Source organism: Podarcis tiliguerta (assembly GCF_965153285.1).
Source record: "Podarcis tiliguerta genome assembly, chromosome: 1".
Lineage (NCBI taxonomy): Eukaryota > Metazoa > Chordata > Lepidosauria > Squamata > Lacertidae > Podarcis > Podarcis tiliguerta.
Window position 1 is genome coordinate 124,595,315 of NC_139534.1, and position 22,047 is coordinate 124,617,361.

At 46.1% G+C, this 22,047-nt stretch overlaps 1 protein-coding gene and 1 long non-coding RNA gene across 3 annotated transcripts in view; one reads left to right on the forward strand and one right to left on the reverse strand.

Annotated features, from left to right (window-relative positions):
* ESR2 (estrogen receptor 2) overlaps positions 1-22,047 on the forward strand; it is a 66,485-nt gene that overhangs the window by 34,901 nt on the left and 9,537 nt on the right. The window contains exons 5-8 of one of the 2 annotated variants that reach the window (XM_083437919.1): positions 3,776-4,075; positions 10,345-10,483; positions 12,428-12,561; positions 16,965-17,139. In XM_083437919.1, coding sequence (XP_083294045.1) covers positions 3,776-4,075; positions 10,345-10,483; positions 12,428-12,561; positions 16,965-17,139 — 748 coding nt within the window. Of the gene's footprint in view, positions 1-3,775; positions 4,076-10,344; positions 10,484-12,427; positions 12,583-16,964; positions 17,140-22,047 lie in introns of those variants that run through there. The other variant, XM_083437918.1, reaches the window with a different exon arrangement.
* Positions 1,053-20,885, reverse strand: LOC310677976. The gene is made up of 3 exons (XR_014511542.1): positions 20,388-20,885; positions 5,468-5,586; positions 1,053-2,711 (listed from the first exon to the last, which is right to left on the reverse strand). It is a non-coding gene; the product is annotated as an uncharacterized lncRNA (long non-coding RNA).

Here is a 22,047-nt window from a genome sequence, read left to right on the forward strand (position 1 = left end):
ATGACAATTCCCAGTTCAGACATAAATCTAAGCCAGGGGTTGGGTGGCATGTTTTCTCTGCATGCTAGAGGGGAGGAACAAAGCAGCCCAAATCTAGGTATTCGTTACAATTCATTTACTATGGCCTTACAGTGAATGCAAAGGGACGCGGGTGGCGCTGTGGGTTAAAGCCTCAGCACCTAGGACTTGCTGATCGAAAGGTCGGCGGTTCGAATCCCCGCAGCGGGGTGCGCTCCCGTCGTTCGGTCCCAGCGCCTGCCAACCTAGCAGTTTGAAAGCACCCTCGGGTGCAAGTAGATAAATAGGGACCGCTTACCAGCGGGAAGGTAAACGGCGTTCCGTGTGCTGCGCTGGCTCACCAGATGCAGCTTGTCACGCTGGCCACGTGACCCGGAAGTGTCTTCGGACAGCGCTGGCTCCCGGCCTCTAGAGTGAGATGAGCGCACAACCCTAGAGTCTGGCAAGACTGGCCTGTACGGGCAGGGGTACCTTTACCTTTACCTACAGTGAGTGCAGACTGGTGCATTCCCTGTTCAGGCATAGCAGTACATCAGAGACCATGTCAGTGTGATGACTGCTGGCTAATTCCTTGAGGCTAGTCAGAGATGACGGGTTGATCTTCAGCAAGGAGCGCATGAAGGGAAGTTTCTCTCCCCTGCCTTTGGAATGGGACACCTTCAGCCAATGCCAAGAGTAGAGAAACAGTGTTGAATTAAGAGGACAAAGAATGAGACAGGGAGCTGGATTGCAAGCAGCCCAGCAGGTTCCAGGGCCACCTGGATCATGACCAGCAGCTTTAATGCTTGCATTAGGATCTGATGTATATTTGTAAATAAAACAAACAATTCAAAGACAAGTCTTCAGTGAAGTCTCATCCAAAGCAAAATATACCCTGTAATGATACCTCTGGAACTTCTAATCACTTCGGGAAGTGGAGAGGGCTTAGTAAGAAAAAGCAATGGAAAATGTTGTAATAATCCGGGACCCAGCAATCAAATATCAAAACTGGGACATGATATTTATAATTTCAGGGTGGGTGAATCAGGGCTGGTGATTGCCTCCATTGAATCTTTAAATAGACCTAACGGGCAGTGTTCTTTCCAGTGCTCAACAGCAGTGAATCGCTGACATGTGGTGTTCTGGCTAGAATGATCTCTTTGCTGTTTACTAAAGGGTAATTGGCAGTGAGGAACTAGCTGTGACGTTAACATATGAGAGTGCTGGAGGTGAAATAGTTAAACAGGTCACCCAATCAGAACCCAGGGGGGGTGGAGTCAGAGGGACTATAAAACCAGCTCTGGGAAGGGCGAAGGGAAGAGTTCGTTGGGAGGTTGGTTGGAGTGGGAGTGAATTGGGATAGAGTCTGTGGGCAGGTTGAGTTAGTGTAGCGAAATAAGCTGAGTCAGGAACAGTTAGGAGCTAGGAAGACAAGTAAATATCTGAGAGGTGGTTTAGTGAGGGAGAGCAGGTAGCGGAAGTTATAGGTCTGGATAGGCACCCCATGAATGTAATTGACCAATACCATTTATGAAACCACACGCTTGTTAAACTGCAATAAATAAACAGAAGTATACGTTCCAATTTAACCCTGACTGGACTCAGTATTGTACCAGGTAGGGCCTGGGTGGTAGCAGCGTGAAATTAAGTGGTGGCACAGGGATCAATAGAAGGTGTAACATCCGGGGACCCTGTGTGATCGCCACACTAGTGTGCCCAAGCAGGGCAATGGCGATGCCAACGGAGGGTGTTTGGACTCCATATAAAAGATGACAAATAGGGGTTGGTATTTTCAAAAGGAAGGTGAGAAGTTCAGGTGCTTTTCTTCAGCAAGCTTCTCTTCAGGAAATTTCCAGGAGGGTTGTGTGGCGCACTTTCTGCACCTATTCCTCCCCATTCTCTGAGACTCTGGCTTTTCCCTTGTAGTGTGCAGGGAGAGGAGGGAAAGCACAGTGCAGAATGAAAACAAAGGAGAGGGCAGGCTCATATGATGAAGAGAGCACCAGGCTGGCATCGCTGGGATAAGATGAGTCACTTGTTTGACCACGAATATATGTGCTGCTGCTTCCACTTCCACTTTTCTGACTTTATTAATGGTGGTGGTAATTACAGCGAGTCAGCATGGCATTGATTTTTGGCAAAATAATGGCAAGGTTGACGCAGGGTCTCTAAGGGTTGCAAGAACAGGTGCAACATAGATACTCCTGGACAGCAGTGGCTTTTGGAAAATTCTTCTCATAATGATCAGTTTCATAAAGAAAAAAAAATTATGACCAATAATGCCTGGTGCACTAATTTAATATGTGTAGACTTCTTGACTTGCAAACTTGTTACAGTCATACCTCGGAAGTCTAATGGAATCTGTTCTGGAAGTCCATTAGACTTCCAAAATATTGGGAAACCAAAGCGTGGCTTCTGATTGGCTGCAGGAAGCTCCCGGAAGCTGCCGAAGCCCCGTCGAACGTTTGGCTTCCAAATGAACGCTCAAAAACTGGAACACTCACTTCCGGTTTTCGATTGTTCGGGAGCTGGAACATTCAACTCCCAAGGCGTTTGGGAGCCGGGGTACGACTGTATATTCCAAGGAAAAATAGAAATATTTCACATTTATAAATGAGTTACCAACTTACCAAGTGATATGTCTTAAAAGGCCTGTTGTTGTTTTCAGTTCTGTTGAAATTTCCAATAGAGTTTGGAAGCGATTGATGTTTGACCTGACATAAAAGAGAAAATTGAGTTGCTGACTTACCGTAATCATGGATTATTTGCTTCTCATTATTGCTACTTCAAACCTTTTCTCACCACATGGAGAGGAATCGCAGTAAAATAAACATGCTACACTTAGGAATTATTATTTTTCATATAAAAAGGCTCCCTATTTAGTGCTTTAAAACAAATTCATTCATTACATTCTTAAAGCCATAACATTATTTTAAATTAAGAAGAAAACAAAAGGGTTAACACCTACAGTATTTGAAATGGGCTGCGGGGTGTGTGTGTGTGAGAACAGTAACTTGGAGCAGGGCTTTTAGTGTACCTGTCCCTGTTCTGTGGAATAGCATTCCTGCTGAGGTACAACAATTGAAGACATTTTTGTTCTCTCAGGCTTTAGTCTTGTTTTAAACGTATATGCTTGTTTTTCTGTTTTTAACCACTTTTAATTATCTTGTGAGTGAATAGACAGTGGTTTAGAAAGTGACTAAATTAACTGCATGCAACACTATGGCTGTGTGCTCATTATGCTAAATACTGTAGTTGGGAATGAGCCCATTCCTCAGTGGCAGCAACATTGCAAACCAAACATATATATAAAATCCAGCATACTCCTTCATCGCAGGGGTTTGTCCCTTCCAACTTTATGATTCTGTGAGGGTCCTGCTGCCTCATTCATTGAGTAGCAAAGCACTTCACAAAAGGTCAGATTTGCAGAAATAAAGTAATAGAACATTCCAACAGAACATTCAATGAACATTGATATCAGCTATAAACTGAAGGTCCACATTCGTGGCTGGGGAATGCCTGAGCAAAAAGTTAAGCTTTTAATGGATGGAGAAAGCATGCAACCATTAGTGCCCACCTAATTTCCAGGTCTACAACCTGAATGCCGGACGCACTGGGGAATTTGGTAATTAGTACATTGTTCTTGTATTGGCCAGTTTTGTGTTTTAAAACATTGTTATTAGAATATTATTATTATTTATTATACCCTGCACAAGGGAATTGTGGTGACTGGGTTAATGAAAAACTTCCTTTAGTTCTGAAATATTGTGAATTTCAGGTTCAAGAAGAGAGCGCTGTGGCTATCGCATAATTCGCCGCCACCGTAACTCAGACGATCCAGTGCACTGCGTAGGCAAAGTTAAGAAGAACAATGAAGCCATAATTCAAGTAAAAGAACTGCTGGTCAATGCACTGACCCCGGAACAGTTCGTTTCCATATTACTTGAAGCCGAGCCGCCAAATGTGTTGGTGAGCCGCCCCAGCAAACCATTTACAGAAGCCTCCATGATGATGTCGCTGACGAAGCTTGCAGACAAAGAACTGGTCCACATGATTGCCTGGGCCAAAAAGATTCCTGGTAAGAATTTTGAACATTGCAGTTTTCCCAGTGGACTTTTCTGCCATGTAACATACATTGCAGACATAAGCACTAGTGTAATTTAAATCCCAGAACAGATCCCATATTGTGATTTGGTTATGCAACCTGGTTTGTGCCATCGCTAGTAACAAGACACATGTTGAAATAACAGTAGCAAAATCACAGCTAAGAAGCTCTAATCATATACCGTATTTTTCGCTCCATAGGTCGCACCGGACCATAGGGCGCACCTAGTTTTTAGGGGGGGAAATAAAGGGAAAAAAATTATTTCCCCCCCCCAGCCCCAAAGAGCAAAGAAGCCAAGACAGCGATAGCTTCCTGAAGCCTGGAGGGCGAGAGGGATCTCCAGGCTTCAGCGAAAGCCTGCATTCGCTCCATAGGACGCACACACATTTCCCCTTCATTTTTGGAGGGGAAAAAGTGTGTCCTATAGAGCGATAAATACGGTATATCACTGACACCCTTCTTTGGAAATTGGAAACCAATTCCAGACTTCAACATTAATAAACTTTACTTGCAGAAACCTATAGATGAATTAAAGCACAACATTTACAGCCCCGTGCTTCTCCAAGCATGGGCTTACAGTCTCTTCTTCTAACTTCCAAACAACTGCAATTTCCTCTCTTTCCAGAGCTCAGCACTTTCAGCCTTCTGTATCTCAATTAGGCCATGCCTTACAGCTCCTACGGGAGACCTCCAAAGAAGAAGCGCTCCCACACTCATTCAACTTAGCAGTGTTCACAGTGGATTCTAAAACACAGTCATCTTGCTGCACATAAAATTGGAGTCTTTCCTTCACTAGATACCTCTCATGCGACCAACGTTAGCCAGTCGCATGAGAACTACTAGACTCTAGAATTCATTTACCAACCAATCGAATTTAAGCAACCTGGTAATGCATACAAGCATTTTCAATTTCGGTGAATTAAATTGCTGTACTTAAAAACACATGCTTTGAATGTAGAATGTTTCAGGTTCAATCCCTGACCATTTCCCAGGAACCGCAGGAAGCTGTGACTCTGCAGACATTGCAGTACCCCAGCTCTCATCGGCCCCAGCAAGCGTAGCCATGATCAGGTAGCAGGTGATGGAAAAGACTTTGACCTTGGAAAGCCACTGCTACTCAGAGTAGGCGATACAGATGCTGTTGGACAGTAGGGTAGCTAGGAATAAGGAAGCACCTTATGCAATTGGTGGAATGTCTTTGCAATTCCAGGCATAACTTTGTAATCAGAACGCCCACCCAACAGCTGCAATTTCTTATCTATATGGCTACTTTTCTTTTTTTCCTCGTGAGTGATTTGGGCAGAGTGAATGGAATCAATCCAAAGCCCTTTAAAAAATGAAAATAGAATAAAAAGATCAACTTACTTTTCTTTTCTTTTAAAGTGCTGGAGAATCAGTCCCTTCAGCCGTTTTAACAGTCTTGGCAATTTCTAATTTTTCTAAGGCGTCTGAAATGTGCACACAGCAGGGCGACTGAGAGCTGCCTGTTGCAAGTGGAAGGAAGGATCATAAATACAAGAAGAGCATTATATCTGAAAAGTCTCAAATGAAATTTAAAGTCACTGAGGTCTTGAGTGGGCGCTCCGGCGACGAGTAATTTTACTCTGATCATTGGAAAATGCCAGGCATTTGCACTCAAGCTGGGGAATGAATCCATTTTCACATTTGAGTGGCTGCTTATTTTGTCACTTAAAGTGTTGGTGGTAGGAGATAGAAAGAGAGGAAGAGAGAAAGAGATAAAGAGAGAGAGTTTGGTAAGAGTGTCTGATTTCCCAACCCCAAGGTAGTAAATGCTGCTGTTAAAGATTCAATACAGTGGTGCCCCGCAAGACGAATGCCTCGCATGACGGAAAACCCGTAAGAGTTTTCCATTTTCAGAGGTGCTTCGCAGGACGAATTTCTCTATGGGCTTGCGATTCTTGAGTTTTTTTTCCGCTCCCCAACCCCTTTTTCTAAAGCGCTAAGCTGCTAATAGCCTTTTAGCAGCTAATCCGCTAATCCCTTAAGCCTTTAATGGCCGTTAATAGCCCTTAAACTGCTAATAGCGCTAATAGCGCTAATCCGCTAATGGGCTTGCTTCGCAAGATGAAAAAACCGCAAGACGAAGAGACTCGCGGAACGGATTCTTTTCGTCTTGCAAGGCACCACTGTATTCCTTTCATATAGGGTGGGGGAGGGGGAAAACGACCTCTCTTTTCACAAGTTGATGATCCTCGGAATTACTGACCTCTTCAATTTCAGGCTGATCTGCCTTTTCTCTTTTCATTTGACTCTGAGCAGAAATGCAAACTAAATTCAAAGCATTATTTTTCAATAATCAAGTTGGCATGCTGTACTTGTGTAGCAAGGTGCATCTGTGGTGCGAACGACGGCAGGGCGGGGAGAATGAATAACAGTGCGATCATACTGTAAATTTAGTACCACAGATATTTGCACAGTCCCCCCCCCCCATTGTGCAACAGCATTCACACAGGCCAACAGAGCAGCGTTGTAACTCGCATGGTGACTCTGGAAGTAGGATACTGAGAGGAATATTAGTGTAGTGGGCAGCAGGAGTTGGAGAACAGCACAGGGACTTTTTTCCTTTTTTTTCAGAGGATGGGTAAGGATGTCAACCGCAAGAGCACCAGGGTAACTGATGCCCCCTCCTTGCATTGGCAAATACAAGAGGTGACAACGAGGCAGGGCTGTCTTAACCATAGGTGTTAGGGGTGTGAGGCACCCGGGCGCTGGGCTCTCAGGGGCGCCAGGCTGAGAGTCCGGGGCCCGAGAGCTGGAGTCCGGGGAAGAGCCCGCCCGTTGGCAGGGCCTTGCGGGGCCAGGCAGAGGCCCGGGCCAGGTAGATAATGTGCCCCCCCTTTTTTTACCCTGGGGATAACTGAAGTCTTATAAATAAGTATATAAATACCGTATTTTTCGCTCTATAAGACGCACCAGACCACAAGACGCACCTAGTTTTTGGAGGAGGAAAACAAGAAAAAAAATATTCTGAATCTCAGAAGCCAGAACAGTAAGAGGGATCGCTGTGCAGTGAAAGCAGCAATCCCTCTTGCTGTTCTGGCTTCTGGGATAGCTGCGCAGCCTACATTCGCTCCATAAGACGCACACACATTTCCCCTTACTTTTTAGGAGGGAAAAAGGGAGTCTTATAGAGCAAAAAATACGGTAATTTTCACAAAAGGTATGCTGACAAATAATTTTATTTCAAGGCTTGAACCGTATCTGCATATAAAGACAAAATGGAAAATATAGATATACGATTGTGAATATGCTGACCGAGGCCACCTTTGGAATTGGAGGCCCATATGGTCCATATGCCCCCCCCCCCCCGTCTGGGCCTGCCCGTTGGTCTGAGCACTGCGGCAGGCCCTTCTGCTACGGATGGCTCTGCACTGCGAATTTGGGGGCAACCGAGCCAGCGAGATGCTGAGGTGGCCAATTAGCTCCGCCCTCCTGCCTGGGATTGGCATAGGGCCGCAGAGAGGCCTTCCCATAGCATGCTGCCTACCTGACGAGGTGTCCAGCCTCGCGCTCTTCGGTGCGCTGCTCTGCCCTACCTGCGCGCCTCGATGGCCGGCCCAGAGTGCGCTGCCCCCCCCCCATAAAGGTCGACAACTCTGGGCAACCTGGGGGGAGGTACTGGGCGGGTTTTTGCACCCCGTCGTCACATATGCTTAAGACAGCCCTGCAACGAGGCTTTGGAGTTTGCCACAGATTATCGCAGCAGTAGTCAAAGAATGGGGGGCATCCGTAAGCAGAGGGTGGGGTCAGTGGCGTAGCGTGGGTTGTCAGCACCCGGGGCAAGGCAAGTAATTTGCACCCCCTAACCCGTGGATTTGCGCCCCCTAACCCTAACCCCCAGATGTTGCGCCCGGTGCGGCCGGCCCCCCCTGCACCCCCCACGCTACGCCACTGGGTGGGGTCCTTATTCTTTCCCTTTGATGGTGTTCCTTCTTCATTCATGACAGCAGTTTGAAATGGGAGATGGTTTGCCGCCCTAAACAAAGTTTAAAAGTTGCTCTTCACCAGGCTGAATATATTTTGTTACAGCTCAGTGCACTGAACCTATGCCATTCAGGAGTAAGCACCATTCAGTTCAAAGGAGCTTTACTCCCAGAAAACAATTCAGAGAGCTGCAGTCATAGAATCATAGAGTCGTAGTAGGGTTGGAAGGGACCCCAGGGTCATCTAGTCCAACCCCCTGGCCATGCAGAAATCACAACGACAGACAAAAAAGCTTTGTGCCAGGCAAGCACGATTTGGACAAACTTGGGAGTAGCAAAGAACTTGATAGGACATTGAAAAGCAGAAATGACCTATTCCTAGATAACAGAGAGCCGTGTGCGTGTGTGAAAGTAGGTGAAATTTATATTAATTGCCCCTGCCTACTTTTGCTCTGGCCCTGCGCACCACTGGCATGTGGCCCCTAGAATGTTGCCCGGAAGGAAATGTGGCCCCTGAACTGAAAACAACAACAACAACTGAAAACTGAACTGAAAAAAGTTCCTTTTTCAAGCAGGATGGGCGGCAGAAGCAGCAGAGCTTTGTTACATTTATATGTGAGCAAAATGTTGGTGCCTCAGCTCTTCTCCTGCACGTATCTGTATCCTTATTCCCCCCTCCTCTTCCTCCTCCTTTGCCTTTTCTTTTTCAGTTTGCCACTTTCCCCCTCTCTACAAAGATGACACTTCTCCTTCCCATAAGGCTTTGCTTCTGGTGCCAAGAGAGAACAGCAGGTTGCTACTGACTCATTCCCAAGTGGTTTCACGCTGTTCTTGCTCTTGGGATGCAGTGTGTAGGAGGGGGTGTGAGAGATCCCGCGGGGTGGATCGCCATCCGTTAATTTCCCAGCGGCCCTCATTTTAGTGAGGATAGCCTCCTCACCCTTTCTTTAGCATCCCAAATGATGGAGCAGGACATTTGAGAGAGCACAGCACCACGGCACTAAGACCAGGTCCATATGGCAGGCTTTTTGCACTGCGTTGCCACTGCGAAGTTCTGGAAGGAAGATCTCTTTCATTTCCCAAGTTGCATTTGTGTGGTCTATACTTTGCTCGCCTCTCGTGCTGCTGCTTCTGCCTGCTTTTCTTCGCTGCCTTGAAATATGCCACAGTTCAAAAAGAAAAGGGAAAGGGAGGCTTTTGTTGACATTCCTGTCTGGAGACAGGCTTCATCCTGTGTGCCAACAGCACAAGTATGGGGATCAGTTTTGTTCAAAGAAGTAATCCAAAAAAGATAAGGAGTTGGTTTATGAGCAGACCAGGAACAAGCAGAAACTAGCCAAGTTTGTTGATCCTCTTGCGTTGGGGTTGTCATATTTCAGAGAGTGAAAATCCGGACACAAAAGTTGTGGAACTTTTTTTTAGTTTTGCCCAAAGTTGTTGAGCTTGCAAGATCTCAAAAAAAATAAAAAGAGAGGAAGCTATTTTAAAGGGAATTCGCCAAAATCTAGACTTCCGACATGGCTTGCCATACGTCTGGATTAGACATTAGAAAGCTCCATCCCTTGCATTATACAAGGCTATTTCAGAAGGAAGGAAAGGGAAAGGGAAACTGTTTTTCCATTTCCGACTCTCCAGAACCCCTCACAAGTATAAAATGTTCCAGTTCAAGGCTATTCCTTATACTGACTCAGCCAGTTTGTCTTAGCTCAGTATTGTTGACATCAGCTGCTACCAGCTCTATCCAAGGTCTCAGGTAGAAGGTCTCTTCCATTACCTGCTACCTGATATGTTTAGCACAACAGCGGAAGGCTGCAAGTGAAAATGAAGGTCTCCTTTTCCTCTTTAGCTGCCTCCCCAATTACAGTATTAAGCAATTGCAGGTTTGCTGGATCGATCAACAGAAACGCTTCTCTTAGGGGCTGGGGACGCACTGCAGAATTTTGTTGCTGTCCCACTTGTATTAATGGATATGGGCATGTAGAAACAAACCGGCTTTCCTGTGTGCTCAGATCCTTGTCAGCCTCTCCAGCAACTGCCGCCCTGGGTTTCCCGTCGTCGGGAGGATGACGCACAATGCCCAAAGCCCCGTGAGATCAAGAGATTAAGTGCTGCCAGCCTGGAAAAGTTCATGGCTTCTCTGGTTTTAAAAATGACATTCAAAGATGCGAGGCATTCAAAGTTCTGATTCTGAAATGATTTGGTGCTTTCGAAAGTCACACTTTTCCGTTCTAGAAAAAGTTGGGTGGTTGAGCGGATGTTTATGATGTAATGACACGCCCCCCTTTCCTCCCCGTAAAGGCTTTATAGAACTCAGTCTGTTCGATCAAGTAAGGCTTTTGGAAAGCTGTTGGCTCGAAGTGTTGATGGTGGGTCTGATGTGGAGATCCATCGATCACCCTGGCAAGCTCATCTTCGCGCCAGATCTCGTACTCGACAGGTGAGAAAACGAATCGTCTTTTGGGGTTAAGGGGCTCCTTTTTATTTTTGCTTGTTAGTTTGATTTGCATTTCAACCTTGTGGCACAGAAACATCGTGGGGGCTGCCAACGTGGACACTTTAATGGGGGATAAGACATTCGTGGAGGATGAAGCTATCCGTGATGGCTACCAAGAATGATGACTGCATTCCACCATCAGTATTGGAGATGACAAGCCTCTGAAAACTGGCGAATATGAGTTCTGTTGTTCTCATGCCTTGCTTGTGACCTTCTCAGAGCATCTTTTGGGCTGTTGTGGGAAGAGGACTAGTTGGGCCTTTGTTGTAATAATGAAAATATTTGAAGTCCTTAAACCATAGAATCATAGAGTTAGAAGGGACCACAAAGGTCATCTGGTACAGGGGTCAGAAACTTTTTCAGCAGGGGGCCAGTCCACTGTCCCTCAGACCTTGTGGAGGGCTGGACTGAATTTTTTTTTGGGGGGGGGGAACGAATTCCTATGCTGCACAAATAATCCAGAGATGCATTTTAAATAAAAGCACACATTCTAGTCATGTAAAAATACTAGGCAGGCCCCACAACTAACACAGAGATGCATTTTGAATAAAAGGACACATTCTACTCATGTAAAAACATGCTGATTCCCGGACTGTCCAGGGGCCGGATTTAGAAGGAGATTGGGCTGGATCCAGCCCCCAGGCCTTAGTTTGCCTATCCATGATCTAGTCCAACCCCCTACAATGCAGGAGTCTTACACCCAACATGGGGCGCAAATCCACGACCCTGAGATTAAAAATCTCATGTTCTACCGACCAAGCTAAAGAAACCTTTCAAATTACAGTTCCTAACATTAGAATAACTGCACTCACCACTAGAAACCTCCAGATGATTGCCAAGCAGAGCATATGGTGATAGGCTGCTAATAATAATAATAATAATAATAATAATAATAATAATAATAATAATGGTAATATAGTAATAATTTTCTGGGGTGAATTTCAAGCCAGGATTGGGAATCTGTGACCCAATTGCTGGACTCCTGGATAGGAATGGATGAATCTTCAGTTTCAGGTCTCTAAGTTTATTTTGCCGGCCTTAAATTAAGTTAACCACAATTAGTGCAGCAACTTACGATTTTTGCAAATAAACAATTCTCATGAATATTTGCCAGCATTTTCATGTGAATTTCTCTGCAACAATTTCCTCTAATATACTACATTTCGTATGTTATTTTCACTAATATATTATGCACATTTCCCCCTAATATATGCACTGTTGTACATATTGTTTGGTTGGAGACCAAAGTTCAGTGAAGTGTGAATGTCAAAGGATAACTGTGTTTTAGTTTGTGTATGAGTGGAACAAGTGCAAATTACGTTGTTTCTAATTACAATGCAAATAAAATTGAATTTCTCCTCTCCTCCCAAACTCCCACCAGCTCCAGTCAGCAGAGATAGTGAGGGATGATGGGCGTTGTAGCCTAACAACGTCTGAGGGGCTGCAGGTTCTTCATTTGCATTGTAAAGTGAAGGAAAAGGATTTTGTGCAAGACACGTAGCATTTCAAGGTGCTCTTTTCAAAGACAAAACAAAAACTGGATGTCAACAAAAATGGCAAATACAGTGGTACCTCTGGTTAAGAACTTAATTTGTTCCAGAGGTCCGTTCTTAACCTGAAACTGTTCTTAACCTGAGGTACCACTTTAGCTAATGGGGCCTCCCGCTGTTGCCACACCGCCGGCATGCGATTTCTGTTCTCATCCTGAGGTAAAGTTCTTAACCCGAGGTACTATTTCTGGGTTAGCGGAGTCTGTAACCTGAAGCATTTGTAACCCGAGGTACCACTGTACATACTAGAGCATACTGGTGTGTTTTTGTTTTGGCTTTTTAAAAAAGGAAATGCTGTTTTGTGTCCTCAGTAATTCTTTTATGTCTCCAAAATTAGGGATGAAGGGAAATGTGTAGAAGGAATTTTGGAAATCTTTGACATGCTCTTGGCGACGACTTCAAGGCTCCGGGAGCTGAAATTGCAGCACAAGGAATATATTTGTGTCAAGGCCATGATCCTCCTCAATTCCAGTGAGTAGACGCTTCAGTCATGTCAAGCTGTACTTATTACAGGGAACAAAAAGTTGGGTGGTAGCAGAAGAAATACGAAAGGGCACAAGAGCCATTAAGGTAAAGGGAGTAATAAATGCCCTAAGTGCTTTTTCCGTCCTCATGCTCTAATGGTTTTATGACTGGTACACAGAAATAATACTGAGGTCACCACATGCCACTTCATCCTAGACACCGTGTTGTTATACTCCCCAAAGGCAAAACTTAAGGACCCTTAATGAAGCTGCGTGCAACCTGGGACTTGAGCAGTTACTCCTCAGTGCCTGCCCATCCGTGAGGCAGACTGAGGTGACTGCCTCAGGCGGCAGAATCCAAGGGGCACCTCTGTGGACACGCCTCCCCACTGTCACTGGAGAAGCGGAGGCTTCCAGGTTCTGGCAAGTTCTCGTGGGAGCCCCACAAAATCTTGTGAGAGCCCAGTGAGCAGGGGCGGAGGAAGGGGGAGCAGTGGGGGTGGGGTGTCCCGGACGTCACCACTGAGGGGGTGACAAAATGCCTGCCGGCACTCACCGCGGGGCCTGCAGCGCGCCTGAGCCACGCATCTCTCCTGGGAGTGACGCAGTGGCTTGGGTGCCCACAGACTCCGCACTGCCCCAAACAGTCTGCCCGCTGCCTCCCCCTCAGCTGTAGGGTGGCTGAGTGGGAGGAGGCAGGCAGACTCCTTGGAGGCCCCATGGAGCATCCTGCCCTCGCTGGCCCCACACCAGGGTGCAGGGCACGCATGCCACCCCAGGCGCCTGATCTGCTTGCTCTGCCACTGCCAGTGAGATCTTGCTAGCCATGTAACCCTGATAAGCGAGGCTATGGAGGGGGTGGCAAGGGGAGTTTTGCGCCCACAGATGTGCCCCATTTTGCCTCAGGCAGAGAGTTAGGACAGGCTGCCCCTGTCCCTCACACTTGGTTCGAATCACGCTGGTGTTCATCCTCATGCACGTGACTGACCTAGGGAGTGAAGAGATTTAAAACTGCTTTCATTTTTTCTGGGAAGTGGCTGCTGTGTCCCCTTAGGTCTGCTCTTATCGGACCACAGGCTGCTGCCCAACTCTGAATGGGACAGATACATCCAGCTGCTATTTGTCTACGAATCTTCAATGAAATATCATGAAATATCAATATTTCAAAGGGGGGAAGCATGTTCTTAACTGCCACTTAGCTAGTTAAACTAAATATCCTCGCCATCAACGCGCACGAGGCTTTGTAGAATTTTTTTTTAAGTCCCTGCCCCAAGGAACGTACAAATGATATTTCAGCAGTGATGGCGGGACAACTGGGTTAGCAGGAGAAGAGGCGAGAAAAGAAAGAACAGTGAATGGAAGGGGCGAGATTATTAGAGAATATGAGCAAATGCAATTACACATATTTAACTTGGATTGGGGTGGAGAAAGAAGATAAAGGGATTAAGCCAAAGGTGTTTGAAAAGGTGGCTTTTAAGCAGAGATGCTGGCAAAGTTCTCCTGAGTCAAGATAATTGACTTGCGAAAGAGCACCTTAAAGAGCAGATGAGCTTTTAAAGTGTCAATGTAAAAACATAGCAGCACAGTTCCAAACATCTTCTCTTCCCTCTTTGCCTGTCTTCTTTCCAAGACACGTTCTAGCTTGCAATATGCAATGGTCCCCTCACAAACGCAAGAACATCCCATCCAAATTCTCTCTTACATTGAGACAAATCATGCTTCTCATCCAATATCACCCATCCCATTCTATTCTCACTGATCACACTCTTCCACTGATACTCACAAGCACACCCTCCACCTAATCTCTCCAATATCTCCCACTCAGTTGCCCGTTAACATCAATCACGCCTTCCACTCAACTAAAAAATTACTGCAGAAACACCAGGAGACGACACCACTCACTGATGAAACCATATAAAATATCAAAACAAAATCGCTACCCACCAATCACACAGACGTACTGTTCTAGGTAGTAGCTCTGGTTGCTAACTCTGATTGCTACCTTTCAACTAAGGATTCCTTCCTTTCACCAAGTCATGGCCTCAGACTTTTACTGTTATTTATTAATTTATATACCGCTTCTAAGCCATTCGAAGCTATAAAAGCCAATTACAAAATGCCAACCTCCTTCATTAAAGCACACCCACTGAAACACCAGAATAAACAACAGTGATTAAAATATGCTGCAAAACAATACAGCCATCATAACCGAGAGACCCCTCTCAAGAGATCAACCATGGTTTCTTCAAGAGCTGACAGAGTGCTGTTACCTCAGGGGCCTTTTGTATTTCAGCGGGAGGGCATTCCAGTAATACTGTACCAGGACTTTTTATCAGCCGGAACGCACTGGAACTCAGTTCTGGCACCTCTCCGGTGGGCACTGTTACCATTATAAGAGAACAAGGGAGTTCCAGCACCTCTTTTCCTAGAAAAATAAAGGTAAAGGGACCCCTGACCAGAGCACGGAAACACCGTTTACCTTCCCACCAGAGCGGTACCTATTTATCTACTTGCACTTTGACATGCTTTCAAACTGCTAGGTTGGCAGGAGCAGGGACTGAGCAACGGAAGCTCACCCTGTTGCGGGGATTCGAACCGCCAACCTTCTGATCAGCAAGTCCTAGTCTCTGTGGTTTAACCCACAGCACCACACGCGTCCCAGAAAAATAGCACTGCGTAATACTGATGTGACCAGAGAGAGGACCTGCCTCTTTCACGTCACCACAAGCCCATAATAATTAGGCTGCCTGTGGAAAATACTGTTATGAAGAACCAGGATCTCCAGATGCAAACAGCAACACTGAGATGAGTTCTTGCTCCTGTCTCCTGCGGCATGCATGGGAAAAGCATACGTATTTGCAAAAGGTCTCAAGTTTAAGGCAGAATCCAAATAGGGTGTTCGGTTGGCACAAGTTTTTTGCTTGCACCGTCTCCTAACCCAGGCAAACATCCTAAATCTGTTCTAGGGTGATGTGAAATTAAGGTTGGATACCAGCCTTTAGGGACACGGGTTGCGCTGTGGGTTAAACCACAGAGCCTAGGACTTGCCGATCAGAAGGTCGGTGGTTCGAATCCCCCTGATGGGGTGAGCTCCCATTGCTCGGTCCCTGCTCCTGCCAACCTAGCAGTTCGAAAGCACGTCAAAGTGCAAGTAGATAAATAGGTACCGCTCCGGCGGGAAGGTAAACGGCGTTTCTGTGTGCTGCTCTGGTTCGCCAGAAGCAGCTTAGTCATGCTGGCCACATGACCCGGAAGCTGTCTGCGGACAAACGCCGGCTCCCTCGGCCTATAGAGCAAGATGAGCGCGCAACCCCAGAGTCGGTCACGACTGGACCTAATGGTCAGGGTTCCCTTTACCTTTACTTACCAGCCCTTAATCTTTACATCTCACTTAAAAGGAGCAGGGAGCAGGGTCTGGGAATGACCTCCACCTGTTAGCCACTGCCAATCAGTGTAGACATTACTGGGCTTGATGGGTGAATAGTCTGACCCATTTCAAGGCAGTTCCTATATGTAATTAATGAAGAAGAAGAAGAAGAGTTTGGATTTGATATCCCGCTTTATCACTACCCGAAGGAGTCTCAAAGCGGCTAACATTCTCCTTTCCCTTCCTCCCCCACAACAAACACTCTGTGAGGTGAGTGGGGCTGAGAGACTTCAGAGAAATGTGACTGGCCCAAGGTCACCCAGCAGCTGCATGTGGAGGAGCGGAGACGCGAACCCGGTTCCCCAGATTACAAGACTACCGCTCTCAACCACTACACCACACTGGCTCCATATGTCATGGAAACGTATGACATATGTCACTCCCATTTTCTTTCTTAAATCATAATCTCGGTGGCGAAAATGTTCTAGAGTCAAACAATTTATGGAGATGACTTCAATTTTTCCATATAGAGGTGATGGAAAATGTAGTATTTCCAGGCACACACAATGTGTATGGAATTGGAACCAAGTTGTCACCTGATCCTAAACCTATTTCCTTGGAAAGTATAGCTGCAGCTCAGTGCATTGCATGCAGAAGGTTCAATCCTTGCCATTATCAGGTGGGACTAGGTAAAAGTTGCACCCACAACCCTGAGGAGCTGCTGCCAGTCTGTGCTGCCAGTACTGAATGAGATGGAGCAATGGTTCAATTTGGGATGGAGCAGCTTCCTGAATACCACATGTTCAACACATGTGGGTGGGTGTCTCTACAAAGTTTCAAGTAACTATGTTCTACCTCCACAGTCAGTTGCCACTGAATACCAGTTTCTGGGAACTGGAAGTAAGTGGCCACAGTTGCACTCAAGCACACTTTGGGAAGCTTCCCAGGCTGAGCTACTGTAGATAAGCCACACACACACACACACCGACGCAGTACAGCTCTTATTCCTTAAACTCTGCTCATTTGGCATCTTTCTTGCGTAGATCCACTCTCCACAGCTGCAGGAGAGTCCGAGAGCAACAAGAAACTGAGTCACCTGCTGAACTCTGTGACGGACGCCTTGGTGTGGGTCATTTCAAAGAGCGGGGTCCCTTTGGCCCAACAGACGACACGCTTGGCGAACTTGCTGATGCTGCTCTCACATGTCCGGCACGCAAGGTAAGGCCATTCTAGGGGGTGATCCAGATTCCCATCTGTTATGGTAAAATCTGGGTGCGAGGCTGCTCTGCCACCCAGCTCGTCGGACTAAGTCCGCGGGTCCCTGGGGAGGAAAATGAGTTCAGCCAGAGAGGAGCAAACTGCAGAAGATCCATGTTTATTGCGCAACAGGTTCAAGGCGAGATTGAACAGCGAGAAAGGGGTGACATGAACTTTTGAAACTTCCCTCCATGTCCCAGAATACAGTGCAAAATACATCCCAGTTACATCATGAATACATTAAGAAGAGGTTGGGTTACACAGATTACATCATGAATATATTAAGAAGAGGTTGGGTTACACAGGATTAACATATGGAGGAGGGAGGGGGGAATATGCAGAGCTGGGGATATGCGTAGATAAGCACATCCTGAGTACCGGTGATGAGAAGACAATGGTCCATGTATGCATAGTCTGCCACCTGGCATTGCCCAGAGGAAAGGCTTGGCAGAGTGATTTGACAGGATTAGGGTCTTGACACCTTGTTTGAGGGATTATGGAGGACAGGGGAGGTGTCATGGAGTCCTAGAGAAATTGAGCAAATTGGCACGTTGATTTTCTATGAATTTTATAGATTTTAGTCCCTTTTGTCATTGACAATTGGAAATAAATGGATATATTGTAGCGAAGAAGGAGGTGAAGAAGACACCGCCCCCCTCCGTATCACATCCTAGAGACCGTCAGCCATTTTTAAAAAATCTGTGGCAAAAAGCAACAGCAGGGCAGATGACTGGCCTGCTCTTTAGGTGTCCATTTATCTTTTCCTCTTATTTTTGTCGACTCCTCACCCTTTTCCCCATGGAGCTGTAGTTTTCCCCCTTCTGCTGCACCCTATTTTCTATCTGTCAAATCATAATCACAATAATCTAATTCCTTCTGTTGCTCATAGCTCAAATCCTGCTTGCAAGTTCACCGTACTATAATATTTCTTTAAACAGTCTGAAAAAAGGCATCCATTCTTCCAGGATGTTAGCTGATCCCGGATCAGTCCCCTGGTCCATGTATCACAATCTTTCTCAATGCTGCGTTTCCAGCTGTTGCTGGACTACAACTCCCATCATCCCTGGCCACTCTTACTGCTGGCTAGGGGAGGATGGGAGTTGTTGTCCAACAACAGCTGGGGACTCAAGGTTGAGAAAGGCTTCTGTAGCACATTATCCAGATTTCAGGCTTGCCAGATCTAGTTTGGTTTTTATTAGAGTCCCAAGAGCTCTTAACTAGAAGCAAGGGGGAAAGACAGTTGGAATGCAAGAACAAAGTGTCTCTGAGTGTGTTCTGAGTCAAGGAATTTGTTTTCAGTACCAAGACTAAAGAGAGCTCACTGTCCTTTCCCACAAGAATCCAGCCCTGGTTAGCGTTCTTCATTTTGACAACTGAATTTAGCTAGGAAAAAAGATCGCCGTTGTAAATAAGTGAGAGTCGGTATTTGAGGAGGCAGCAATTTCCACCCTGTACCGTGTTCATCACAAACAGCCTTGCTTCCATTCCTCCACACTTCAGCTTCCCCTAAAACCTCCATTGCTCTCACTATCTGTTGTGGCTGAAACTAACATACATTGGCTTGCTGATGTAGTGCAAGACCACGGGGTGCTGTTGTTTTGGAACAGACAAATCGGTGGTTCGCTTTGTGACCAGTGTATGAACATGCTGGTTCCGCATTTTGAGCTAATGCTTTCTTAAGTTTAGCTTGCTTTGCATTGGGATTCCAAAAACTGTGCCCTTCATTGAAAGACGTTGGCTGATGGTTTTGTCTACAAAAGGACTCCTTGTTCTCAGTGAGCAGTTGGATAGTTTAAATGGGCTCTTAATAAACTGAGAAGCAAATCTTAACTGCAATGGAGTACTTGTGTTTTCCCAAGGCTTCCGATCATAAACCACGAAAGATAAGGCTATCAGTATCTACTAGACACAACCGCCATATGTAATCTGCAGGTTCAGAGGCACTATGCTGTTGTGAATATCAGCTGCTGGTGAGCCACAACAAGAGAGAGCTGTTGTCATGTTGTCCTGCTTGCTAGCTAGCTTCCCAGAGGCATCTGATTAGCTGCTTGTGGGAACAGAATGCTGAATGAGATGGCCCCCTCCTGCTGGGCTCTCCTTAAGTTCTCTTGCTTGGTCTCACGGTACTCACTAATCAGGCAAGACTAGGTGGCCTTGTGCTCTGATCCAGGAGGGCTGTTGGTATGATTTTGCTGGCATCATTCTTAGTCCACTAAGCAGATCAAGTCTCTATTCAGGAGACTTGATTTACCCTCAACAGTTAACCCAAGTGCTATTAAAATACTCCGTTCAGGATAACATTCAGTTGGTTAGAGCGTGATGCTGAGAACGCCAAGGTTGCAGGTTCGATCCCTGCATTGGGCAGCTGCATATTCCTGCAATGCGGGGGGTTGGATTAGATGATCCTCAGGGTCCCTTCCAACTCTACAAATCCATGATGGTTCTGGTTTAGACTACGTGGGCCATCACATGAGGATGGTCTCATGATACTATTTATGCCTTGGGTTTGTTCCAAAGAAACAACTCACCCTAAGGTCAGACTTCCTCCAGACTGCATCATTTCAGCTGGGAGATGGCATATTCAAATGCTCCTTTCCACACAAACCAAATGATGTTGGAGAAAAGGCTTGCCGAAGTCTCTTCTTCCTGGCAGCTGGTTTTCTATGTGCAACAAATTCTGTATACGGGTCAGCATTCAGCCACGATAGCTATGCACATTCAGTTGCAATCAGGTCCTGCTTGGAGACTTCCCATAGGCATCTGGTTGGCTGATGTGGGAACAGGATGCTAGCCTAGATGGGCCATTGGCTTGATCCAGTAGGCTCTGCTGATGTTCTTAATTTTCCACCCATATCCTGCAGCCATAAAGCCCAGGCACAGTTTTGCTGCTTGGTGAGTGCTGGGTATAGACTGGATCCTCCCTGTGGGCATATCTAATAAGAATGGTAACTTCTTTAGATTTTCCTTGCAGAACTAAGACACGTTATATTTTTTTCACAAGGCAAAAAAGGCTATTCAGCAGCTGCATTGCTCACAAAATTATATCATAGGGTGGTAGAGTTGGAAGGGATCTTTAGGGACATCTAGTCCAACCCCCTGCAATACAGGAATCTCCACTAAAGCATTCATGACAGGTGGCCATCCAACCTCTGATCAAAAACCTCCAAGGAAGGAGATTCCACAACCTTCCATGGTCAAATAGCTCTTACCGTCAGAAAGTTCTTCCTGATGTTCAGTTGGAATCTCCTTTCTTGTAACTTGGAGCCATTGGTTCGAGTCCTACCCTCCAGAGCAGGAGAAAACAAGCTTTCGCCCTCTTCCAAGAGTGATATTAGAAGATGGCTGTCATATCTCCTCTCAGCCTCCTCTTTTCCAGTTTCATTCATTCTGAAAATTTCCAGTGCTGTTATAAATGCGTCCTGGGTCTTCATTTCAAAGGAATTCTATGACTCACAAAAGGCAACAGCCTCTGTGGTTTTTCTGATGAAATAGCTGCTATCTCTGTCTGACGCATTCAGAACTTTAGGTTAGAGAAGTCAAGGCCTCAGTTTAAGTTGCTCTCATGTCTTCAAACCCCAGAGTCAGCAACTAACTGTGTTCAACACTCACGTCTGGAAAATAATATCTAGCTCTTCTCATACAAATATCCTATTGTTTTTTGTTTTGTTTTTAAATTAAGATCTTTGTACACTGCCTTGAACAGAAAGATGTCCTGGATTTCAATTGGTATGTTATTTTGCAAGTACATGCAGTATTACAGTGGCTGTGTTTGGATGGTAAAGGTAAAAGTAAAGGGACCCCTGACCATTAGGTCCAGTCGTGACCGATTCTGGGGTTGCGGCGTTCATCTCACTTTATTGGCCGAGGGAGCCAGGTTACAGCTTCTGGGTCATGTGGCCAGCATGACTAAGCCGCTTCTGGCGAACCAGAGCAGCGCACGGAAACGGCGTTTACCTTCCCGCCAGAGCGGTACCTATTTATCTACTTGCACTTTGATGTGCTTTCGAACTCCTGGGTTGGCAGGAGCAGGGACCGAGCAATGGGAGCTCACCCCGTTGCGGGGAATCGAACCGCCGGCAAGTCCTAGGCTCTGTGGTTTAACCCACAGTGCCACCGACCTTCCTTGTGTTTGGATGATGTAATGCTAAATCTTGGTTTGGTGTACATGAACAAGCCTAGCTTCCCTCCAGAGTCACATGCTGCAGTTACAACTGGGAGATTTGAAGCTTCTGTTTCCATTTTAGATTCACCACAATTTAGCATGTTGTCCAGATTCTAAACTGTGGTTAATCTTAACTATGGTTAGTGGGAAACAAAGCAGTTTCATAAACCATGGGTTGAAGCTGGCTTGTTTCCATGGATTGTACTTAAGGTTAACCAAAGTTTGTCCAGGTTTGGATGACATGGTATCAGCTGCCCTCCAAGATCCCTTAGGGGAGATCCCCTGTGGACTGGAGCAGGGTGCCCCTGCCCCTCCCATCTAATGATCCAGCCCAACACCTCTTCTGCTGAAGGAAAGTTGTGACAATAGCAATGAAGTAACCTGAAAAGAAATGCTGCCAGAATTTCAATTGTTAACATTATAGGGTGGGTGGATGGGAAGCTCACTCGAAGGCCGAGGCGGAGGCATCAAGCATGTAGCCCCTTTTATGCTCCTGGGGTGCACCAGTCCTCCACAGTCTCCTCTCTGGTCCACCCAACCCAGAAGCCTCAGCACCTGGGAGCCCAGCAACGAAGCTGATTGGCTCGCAGTTCCACCACAGTCCAATTGTGAGGCATGCACGCTTCATTCTTCACACTCCCAAAATCTCTTTCTGTCTCTGTTTTAAATGGATTCCGGCCCTAAATATCTGTTTGTTTCATCACCTT